Source organism: Oratosquilla oratoria, chromosome 2 (assembly GCF_046742065.1).
Source record: "Oratosquilla oratoria isolate Oo_2021 chromosome 2, ASM4674206v1, whole genome shotgun sequence".
Lineage (NCBI taxonomy): Eukaryota > Metazoa > Arthropoda > Malacostraca > Stomatopoda > Squillidae > Oratosquilla > Oratosquilla oratoria.
In genome coordinates, this window is record NC_134778.1 from 20,133,871 (window position 1) to 20,145,163 (window position 11,293).

An 11,293-nucleotide genomic window follows, 5' to 3' on the forward strand; every position below is an offset into this window, starting at 1 on the left:
TTCAACCTCTCACGCCTTTTTCTAATACAGTCATAAACCTGTGTGTGAACCCCCCTATTGACAGTATACCATCATGCTTTTTTTTTTTGCCTATCTTCTATATAGTTGTCCTACCTCCCCTATAAAAGTATCAGGTCTACCCTTTCACGATACTCTTAAAGTCAGGAAATTTTCAGGGCCCCCTCGCACATACTGTACATACATGGACACATACCTACACTCAAGGCCGACGCATAGACATATAAGAACTCACGCGGAGCATTCCAGACAAATGTAAAAATTTTAATTGGAAAGGATGAGACTAGACTCCACGAGCGTTTTCTGTATATTGCAATTAGGTAAACACACAGACACACGAATATGAACGCACGGCTTGCTTGTGTAGTGGTACCGTGCTTCCCTTTTAACTCTGCAATCGGAGTTCAGTCCCCGCCCAGGCCTGAAGAAACATCACGACACTAAGGCGGCACCAAAGTAGTTGCGCGTGTGTAAAGTCACAGCATTAATCATAAATCGGTCCATATATGAGCTATGAGCTCTTATCCGCAGGGGTAGTAACTGTCGATCACGAGTCCAACACGTGATTATAAAACCGGGGTGAATCACACAAGAGCAGAAGAACGAGGTCCTAAGCGACCTTTAGATGTTGGTGCCTTTGAGTGAAGCTCACGCAAAGTGTAAAAAAAAAAAAAAAAAAAAAAAAAAAAACAGTTTTTCATGATAAAAATGAAAATATTTGTCCGACTTTTTTTTTTATCTGTTCAAGAAAATTACCCAACTGTAAGCTAAATACTAAATGGAAAAATATTCCACGTACTCGATGAAAGAGAATATTAACGTTGCGAGAACTGAAACTTTTGCACATGGCTGTACAATCAATGGATATTCTATAGTGATTAAGTTTATATGAAAATATGTGATTCATCATCTTTGCTGTCATAACGCACTCTACAATGTTGTTCAACCCAACGTCAGGTGATTTTATTCAGCCTTGTATTGAAAAGATAAACAAGAGACAAGTCAGTTGGATCACGTCATTACAAAAAATAATTCTGTGAATAATCAGAACCTTCTGAGATCCTGTTCATCTTTTTATTATGTCTAGCTGTCTCCTGGCGATTTTACTCGGCTGTAGTAACACTGGTTCGCAGACTTTAACCCTCTGATTTTTGTGGTCTGTCCCAAGCGAATGAAGTTGTATGGGATTAAGTTGACTGAAGTGTCTATGTTCTCATCGTCGTGACGAAGAGATATAGAGAGGGATTCTCGTCCCTTGACCCAAATACACCTGTCCAGCGTTAGCCAGAATGAAATATCTTGAATACATCACCGAATGGAAGATGTCAGAGCTTGTTAAGATAAAAGAACAAGTCACGTTTTCTATATTCCCCTCGTGACTCATTTTACCCTCCAAAGGAATCACGAGGTGCCCAGGTGGTATGGTAGGGGATGGTGCCATAACCCTCGTTTCTATGGCAATACTTACAGACACAACAGGTGCCATATCCATTGGCGCAGTTGCCGGATGCTGAACCTCCTAGGCTAGTACACTGGGAAGCAGTGTAACAGGTACCATTGTCGCCTGACGCTGCCGTGCAGGCGTTGTTGTTGATGGTGACGAAAGCGAAGAGCGGGAAGACTGGAATAAAGAGATAATCAAAGGTTATTTTCCCATGAGCGTTGTTATTATTATTATTATTTTAATCAGCAGAATAAAATTGTTTTGGCGCGAGAAGAGTACCGTACGTGTGTATGACAACAACATTCGTAAACGTATCAGTCGAGGTTGGTTTTACGTAGGGTTCCCAACCTGGGGTTTGGGGCACTCTTGACAAGTGTACTTGGATGACTAGCGAAAGATTCACTCCTGCATGTGTAGTATCACTGTACATTGTTTTTTTTTTATTATGTTAATACATAACTGATTAATTAAGTCATTAGAATTTGATATCCACTGCGGTACCATTGTATATTTAATTAGTCTTAACATATTCTATATTTTGTGTCAGGTTCATGGAGGTACGGGTCGATGGTCTTGATGACTTCGGGTGCCAAAAGGTAGAGAACCTCTGGTTTTACGTCTTTTTAGGAGTGACTGGAATCGTTCGGGTGATAACAATCGTGCAATGACTGGAAAACGAGGTCGACACTTGTGAGTGGATTCAAATGCATACCTGGCTTACCCTCTTTGCTTCGATGAAGTCAGTGTTAATTTCTACTTTAATTGCCATCATAAATTTCATTCGTCTCAGCCCAGTGTGCATCCTGGTCACACTTTCAAGATTCTCATCAAATGTGAATTTGAAAAGCTGGAAGACGACTTCGCTTACAAAGTGTTCTAAACTTCCCTAAAGATAATTCGAAAACGTGTCTAATATTCATATTGGTTTAACTTCTCTTGGTTCCTCATTTACCTTCTCAATATATGACGCAAAGGTGATTTGACATTTGGAGATCCGAAAAATAAAAGATTGTAACCAAAGTCGTTTCTACTCAAACGAACTCACTCAAGTCGCGTAGGTGTGATGGAGGTTCAAGTTTCATGCAGTTAGTACGTTAAGGGGATTTTGAAAACTATTGTTGTTTTTTCATGTTCTTTCTAACGCCAGACAATTTCATGTAGATATTAGGTAGACAGCTATGGATATATATAAACAGACAGTGGTGTAGGTAGACTGGCTGGCAGGTGTTTAAAACTGTTTCACAGGTACATATGCTGTGCAAAAGTTGAAATACTAAAGTTGTAAATATAAAGATACATAAAAAGGTAAAATACAAAACTGATTGAAACAGTGTAACTAAAACAAACGGAATTTATATAGATATATATATTCACGTGTATACAGTGAAAGACAAAAATATCTTCCCAGGGTTGTCCGAAGATAGGTTAAGCATAGCGAAACATTATGGGAATTGTCCAGTCGTCTTTACCCCGTTCTCACGATGTTATACCATGTTTAATCTATCTTCGGACAAACCTGGGATGATTTGTATTTCACTTTACGCCATACAGACATACACACAAATCTTGATTCTCGTCATATACTAGACAAGTACTTGGTATTAGAATCACTTCAATTGTATTGTAATAATACTAATAACTAAGCTACAAGAGTTGATCCAGGCATTACCTGACTGCTGTCTCAATCTGATTGATCAAACCTGAGCACCACGTGATGCCATGTCAACAATGGCGCTACCGGGGACTCTTGTTGATGCCAATTGCCCAAGACTATTTCACCGCGCATGTGCGTGACAAGTCGAAGAATGTCGACGTATTTTCCTTCTGAGGCTGCTAGCTCGCTTGCACGACGAGGCAGCCAGTCTGCACTCTGCACGGTTCCTCTTGTAGTTAGTGGTTGTAGTTCCCCATTCAACTCCGATGACAAGATGTCTTGTCATTTGGTCAAATAAAACAAAAAATCATAAAACACCAAAATGTTTGATCAAACACCAGAAAAATATGACGTCAGTCCTCGCTTCGCTGCGAGCGAAGCGAGGATTGACGTCATATTTTTCTGGTGTTTGATCAAACATTTTGGTGTTTTATGATTTTTTGTTTTATTTGACCAAATGACAAGACATCTTGTCATCGGAGTTGAATGGGTTACATATGAGGCTTTCACACACTCTAACACAAGACCTCACACCCGCCGTCTAATTGGTATCAGTTACGTTATTCCAACCTGTGCCTGAAACTATAGGCTCTCGTCTTATTCAGTTCGTAGAATAATTATTTGTTTCACGTTCAAAGTTAGGAAAATGTGTGAGAGATTGATGACCTGAACAATTTATCAAATTTTCTCGTTCATATTTACGAGCTTGTAATGTCACAGTGCATTACAGTATAACTCATAACAAAATATTTTGAAAATGCTACAGAATTTACATGCAACTGGCTTCGATGATCATTTATACGGTAGTTGCCATTGCCTCGTACTTTGCGACGTCGATTTTTTACGATAATGTCTAGAAGGTCATAAAAGACGCGTTCACGTCGTTGATCTACGACCTACGGATAAAATACGTTTCACAAAACTCCACAGGAGTCACCAGTCACTGTAGTATTTATGAGTGAAGGAATACATGCGTGCATTCATATATACATATAGTACGTACATACTATACTTCACATATACCTGTACATATATGGATAATTACAGATAAGGACATTGTCACGGACGCACAAGCGTTGGATATATATATATTTATATATATATATATATATATATATATATATATATATATATATATATATATATATACACACACACACACACACACACACACACACACACACACACACACACACACACACACACACACACACACACACACACACACATATATATGTATATATATATATATATATATATATCTGCAACCGACAGGGCTTTTCCCGACCTTTTTTTTTTTAACATCATCCTAGAAGTCGAAGGTATGATTTATCCGAGGATGATGAGTGTATCAAATAACTAGTTTAATCATCTCGGGTGTAAAATGGAGGTTTGAAACCTTGAGAATGTTTACAGAGCAAAATGCTCATATAAACGATCTTAGATATACCAGATATAAAGCAATGGTCAGGTCGAATGCATACTACATATTGTGTACAAATTAGACAATTATGAAACAACTTACACATGATTAAATAAATAGATATACATTATCCATCCTGAAATGTGTAGATCTTCCACAACCTCAACCAACATATATAAATTTTTCATCATATCAAATCAGTTGGCACTATAGGACAAATTCTTACAGCCCAAGAGTTTATCAAAGAGTTCAAAATAACTGACCTTGTCAAAGGCAAGCATGATCCACCAATAAAACAAAATTTAAAAGGTTGTATCTGATACAACAGTTTTGTATCTGGTACATCAAAGATGGAAGAATCGTACTTAATAAATTAACAACTAGGGGGAAACAAGAAGAAGAAAAGCGCGAGAGGACGCTTAAGAGGATATGGACTATGAACTACTTTGGATAGACCAACCGTTCGCGCGGTATCGGTTATTGTACTCGTAGAAGAGATGTATGTATGAAAATAAATAAAAAGAAATACTTGTGTATAAATGAGGGCCATTGCCACCGAGCGATTATAGGGATATCTATTTCGTGGGGTCGTGGCTTAGGAGAGGTGGGCTGGAGGCTGAAATTAATATATGTAACTGTGAGGTAACTTTAGGGATATCTTTTCATCTTAACCTCATCCAACAAAGTTAGAAAATGAGTAGGAGGCTTAGTCGAAGGGTAAGATAAAAAATTGGAAAGAGTTTTAGCGGTAGGTAAACTAATATGAGATGCAGTAGGAGAGAGTGTTAGAAATGAAAATAATTTCAGTAGAAGGAAAAGTTTATGTAGATGTTTTGTGTATGTAGTCGTGTTTTTGTTTGCGATATGCTTGTGAGTATATGCTACGCATAGAGAGTTGTTGCCTCTAAGCATGTGTAAAAACAGCCTGATAATTAATTAATGGGCGAGATATTGTAGTATCCGTTAGAATTTGAGAATCTCGTTGGCAGAGACAAAATCCAACGGAAGTTTAGCTACAGACCAAAACCTCTGCCCAGTTGACCGACCAATCATCTGTCTCCATTGAAGCGATGGGCGGAGCCAATGGACCTCAAGGTCCAATGAGATGTTTCGATTCGCGCGTGATGTCATCAGAGGGGTTCATCAGGAGTTCTTTCCTCATTAGCATCTGGTGGCAGGCAGTTTGTGGGAGTGTGCGTGTAACGAAGGGGAGAAAGTGTGAAATAAACTGAAATTTACGTCGATTGCCGTGAATACCTGAGGGAACGTCATTAACGGAGGCGCATCTGAAGTGTGATGACGCCAACGAAGTGGAATGGGTGGGAGAACAAGTGGAAATTAAGGGAATTAGAAAGGCTGGGAAGAGTGACAGTGGTTGCAGGAATGGATGTGGGGGATGGTGTTATCAAACACGAACCCCTTTAAGGAGTCGGGGGTGCTCCACCCAGCTGAATGAAATCTAGCCTGAAGGGAGGTGGAGGGAGTACATCAATCTAGACAACTTTCAGATTAGTATTTACTTTCCCATCAGAAAAAAATCGTTTTTATCTAGAACAAATTATGTGAAGTACGGCGCCATTTTGAAAGGGTATAATTAGTGCACTATATGATAACTATACTTTGTGCTGTGTTATGCAGCTCGCCAAAATTCATAGGGCTCAGGATATACACTCATCCTTCGACACACCACCCTTTCTGGACATCGAGTCTGTGTAGAGCCAGGTTGTGTCTGACACGCGAACATACGCTATAGATCAGCGTAACAAAACTGTAACTAAATGAGTATACGGGCAGATCGCTTGCGGTCCAGGAAGTCTTAAGAGAGAATCTTATAACAAAGACACGCGCAGACTCCCCCTATGTACATGTGTGGGTGATTGTGCATCCGTTAATACTCTTTCTTCGTTGAACAAGGTGTTATTAGTTCGTGCCTCCTGGTAACCACCGGTCGTGGCCACTTATCCCTGCCTATCTGACCTGAAGAAGACCCAAAGGTGAATCTGTATCCTACGAAGTAGTCAACCACTATACAAGACTCGAACCCATGAACGGATCTTTACTGATCTTGATTCAGGCTGACGGCAGACGATTTTATTCATCTGGAGGGAGGGGCTCGCGTTAGGAAGATTGTCGTTGTACAGTGGTATTAGACAATCCACAATGATAATTAGAAACTGGAACTGCGAAACATAGTGCTGTTTCTAGGTTTGACATTCTATTTTGGTCAGTTTTCATGGGGCTATGAAACAGATCTCGCAATCTTTCTTCAACAAGTTCAGTCGGATCATAATATACAGACAGACCTGGAAGCGGTGAAAGTGTATATCTAAATCCACAGGCAAGCGGTAAGCCACGCTACTGACAGATAACGTTACGACACCAATTGGCTTGAAGAGCGCTAAAGAATAGCATTATTCCGCTAGATGGGCTGGTTCGTATAGTGTTTGGAATCATGCTCGCTTCTGGTAAGCGCTTTTTCGAAATATTATTTTCTGCCAACTTTGATACAAAGGCTCATGTGTCATGGTCTGTAGTCTAGAAAGGTGTACGTTAGTTAGCGATACTACAAGTATGACAAGTCATTCACGTGCACGCGTGACTTACCACGGTCTTAGATCACGTGGCGGACGAGTGATCGACTGCTATTACTTTCCCAGATGAGAGCTCGCAACTTATATGTGGCCCGATCTATGGGTAAAGCTGTGACCTCTCTCTCTCTCTCTCTCTCTCTCTCTCTCTCTCTCTCTCTCTCTCTCTCTCTCTCACACACACACACACACACACACACACACACACACACACACACACACACACACACACACAGCATTACCCATAGATCGGTCATACGAGCTCTGAGCTCTCTTCCGGGAGGGAAATAGCTGTCGATCACGAGTCCAACACGTGATCCAAGACCATGGTGAATGGTGGTGAATCACACACACACACACACACACACACACACACACACACACACACACACACACACACACACACACACACACACACACACACACACACACACACAACTCGTGGCACAGTGGTAGAGTTCCTGGCTGCCACTACGGTGGTCCGGGTTCAAATCCCGCCCAGGGCTGAAATAATTTCAGTATCGCTGCCCAGCGGGTCGTCACTTCAACTCTCGTGGGCGGGGAGTTGGTGGTGTGCGTGCGTGTAAGGTCACAGCATTACCCAAAGATAGGTCATATATGAGCTCTGAGCTCTCTTCCGAGAGGGAAGTAGCTGTCGATCACGAGTCCAACACGTGATCTAAGACCATGTTGAATCACACACACACACACATACACACACACACACACACACGCACGCACACACACACACACACACACACACACACACACGCACGCACGCACACACACACACACACACACACACACACACACACACACACACACACACACACACACACACACACACACACACGGCTCGACGGAACCGTTCACAACTGCTAGCTAATCCAACTGTCCGAGTTCGATTCCCGCCCAGGATTGAAATGATTTCAGCATTGATGTACTGTGAGTTGGCACTCCAGCTCTCGTGGGCAAGCAGTTGAGTGTGTATGTGTAATGTCACAGCGTTACCCATAGATCGGGCATATATGAGCTCTGAGCTGTTATTTAGAAGTGTAATAGCTGTCGATCACGAGTCCAACACGTGATCCAAGACCATGGTGAATCACACACACACACACACACACACACACACACACACACACACACACACACACACACACACACACACACACACACACACACACACACACACACACACACACACACACACAAAACCCCTTGTCCACCAGCGTTGGAGTGCCGGCTCGTAGTGCAGTAATGCTGATTTTTCTATCGTTTCATATTTGGAAGTTTCCCTAAGGTGAATAAAATGGCCGGTCTAGCGACAGACGGAATAAAAAATATGAATGAAGTTAGGTTAAGGTTATCTCATTGCTGTTGATGACCTTCTTTATCGATTAATCTTACTTGTACAAGACGATTTTATTCAGTTATTGGGACGTCATGATAGCAAAGGGGTCAAAGACCCCTTTGCTGAGGTTAACTTCATGTCGACGATCACTTGCCCGAGGCTAAAGGGAACCGTCTGTCGCCAGCTAGAATAAAGACTGTACAGTACATCCCTATCGTGAATGGGAGGAAGGAGGCGGGGGGGGGGATCTGCTTGTGTTGGTAAAGGACAAGTGTCTTCGTTCTGCTGGAGTTTCGTCATTTCCAGATGATTTTTGGGTGTTCTTAAAGGCTGAGCGGAGGCGGGGGTGGGGATGGTGGTGGAATCGGGTAGGAACAACTCGAGATGTCATTCATGTTTAAGATCTGGTCACGTGGGGCAGAAGTTTCTCTCAGGCAAATGAAATTGTCCGCTGATTACAAAAATCAATTACCTTAGTCTTTCCACTCAGGTCTGATTGAGCTTTACCTTAGATTTAGTTGTGGTCGCCATTGTGGATACTGAGAACAGTATAACTCTGATGTACATTTATACACAGAACATGTTTGCAATAACAAGTAATGTTTCCACTTCCTTCTCGACAGCCCTGGCCAGGCGGGGAGGTGACACAACATCGGCCTATAAAAAAAAACAAAAAAAAAACGGCGTCTTGCCGCAACTGATAGGACTTTGCCCTACCAGAGGTTTCTCACTTCCCACTTCGTGGTAATGGGCTGGTTAATCTTTAATCTCTACTTCCAAATTATTTTGCTCATATGATTTAGTAAATGCCTGTCCTGGCTGAACCTTTTCGAAAACAGAAACACGGAGGTGAAACATGAAACATATACTCACATCGAGGATCCCGCCTACTGGTGCTATTGCCCACCATGTTCGAGGGAGCTGCCACCTGTGTCGACAAAGGAGGCGAGGTCGCTGTTTGGCGGGCTGTCTCTTGGGCTAGAACTACGCTTCGATGGGTCTCCAACGGGAGAGCTATTTCCTCTCTTGTTACGTTTGCCAAGCTTCCCGGCCAGCTGGAGGTCACTCCAGTGCCGGGTTGCGTGGTTGAGAATTGAGGTGGACGTTGAGGTAGATGGTTGACGTGGATGTTGTGGCTGCTGGACCAACGGTCTATATAGAACGACTGGTCTCGTCTTCGTCCACCTGATGTCTCTAGCGCCAAGGCGAAGAGACAGACGAAGAGAAGTGCGATCGAATAAGCCATTTTAATTTTTATTTTACTTTATTTTCTTATTGGCCTGGTTATAAATTAGCTCGTACCTGGGGACTGGGCTCACAGTAAATGGTTTTCTGTCTTGGGAAGGTATTTTTACACTCGTCCGTTCAAGCACACACGTTCTCCAACTGTCCGGAATGGTCAAACAAAAATAACGCCGAAAAAACAACAAAACAAAACAGAAAAACAACGCTTGGTTATCGAATGTAGTTTCTGTATTCTACTCCAGAAAAAATATGATAATTGACTAAACCTATTCTCTAAACATCCTTCACGTTAACTTAGTCGTCAGGCACACCGCGTTGTAGGGAAAAAAGAAGGTTACTGCAGACACCTTCTCGCGGTGCGCGCGTAGACACCAGTGACCGTTGTAGTCGTTTTCGAGTTCGGGTCGGCGAAGAGAGAGTACGAGAGAAGTCGCTCGGAACTGGGCGGTTCTCAGGTGGTCGTGTAAAGCGTGCCATGGCGTTAAGCCTCAGATAAGGAAATGGAAAGTGGAGGAATACGTACGCACATACATACAAATATACATACATACAGATAGATAGACATATACAGTATATGCTTGCATACATATATACACACATTCATATATACATGCATACATATATACACACATATATACATATATATATATACATACACACAAAAATACATATATCCGTACCTACCTACCTACCTACCTACCTACATACATACATACATACATACATACATGCATGCGTATATGGATGGATACGGAGAACTCGTTGATTATCACCCTTCAAAAGGAAGAATTATGATTAGAAAAGCAGGAAATACGAATAGATTAAATAACTACAAGGGTGTACCTACCTTTGATACAAATCATATACAAATACATGTATATGTTGAGACATTGTGATAACTTGAAATCACGTGTCTAGTTCAGAGACCGTTTTCGTCCATAAGCTTCTTCAGAGGAAGAAGTTTAGGGTGAAACCGAAACTAGGCTCGTGTTTCCTTTTTCAACCTAAGCTTTCTCTGAAGAAGCCTATTGGGGAAAACGGCCTGTGTATATATATATATATATATATATATATATATATATATATATATATATATATATATATTATGGAACAAATCACTCATTACTGTGAAATCTTTCAAATAATCAAACCCGTCCATCGCGAAGCTTCGATCCAGGTGTCCACAGTCTGCGAGTCACACGCGCTACCGATGTACCACACAGAGCATCAAAAGAGACGTAACTATTTATGATCATATACTCTGGTTTGGAAGTGACTGCCATCTGCCGTCCGATATCTCCCGATCTACACAGCTTCCTACACCTTCAGGGTGGTACAATGGCACATGGCAAAAGCTTTTATCCGCTTCGCTGTTGTAACTATAAAGGAACAAATTATTCGTGACAGTGAAGTCTTTCAAATAGTCAAACCCGGCTGTCGTGAAGATTTGGTTTGGGTTCTCATAGACTATGAGCCCCACGCGATACCAGTGTACCACGCAGAACATGGAAAGAGCAGTAACCAGGTATGATATACCCTGGGTTGGAAGTGACTTCCATTTGTTGTA

The 11,293-nt window shown here is 41.7% G+C and overlaps 1 protein-coding gene across 1 annotated transcript in view; it reads right to left on the reverse strand.

The window, feature by feature from the left end:
- LOC143034597 (uncharacterized) overlaps positions 1-9,727 on the reverse strand; it is a 55,772-nt gene extending 46,045 nt beyond the window's left edge. The window contains exons 1-5 of the mRNA XM_076200898.1: positions 9,355-9,727; positions 8,989-9,020; positions 2,184-2,348; positions 1,989-2,067; positions 1,487-1,639 (exon numbers count right to left, since the gene is read on the reverse strand). Of these exons, the coding sequence (XP_076057013.1) occupies positions 1,487-1,639; positions 1,989-2,067; positions 2,184-2,348; positions 8,989-9,020; positions 9,355-9,727 (802 nt within the window). The remainder of the gene's footprint in view (positions 1-1,486; positions 1,640-1,988; positions 2,068-2,183; positions 2,349-8,988; positions 9,021-9,354) is intronic.
- Between the last annotated feature and the right edge of the window lie 1,566 nt (positions 9,728-11,293).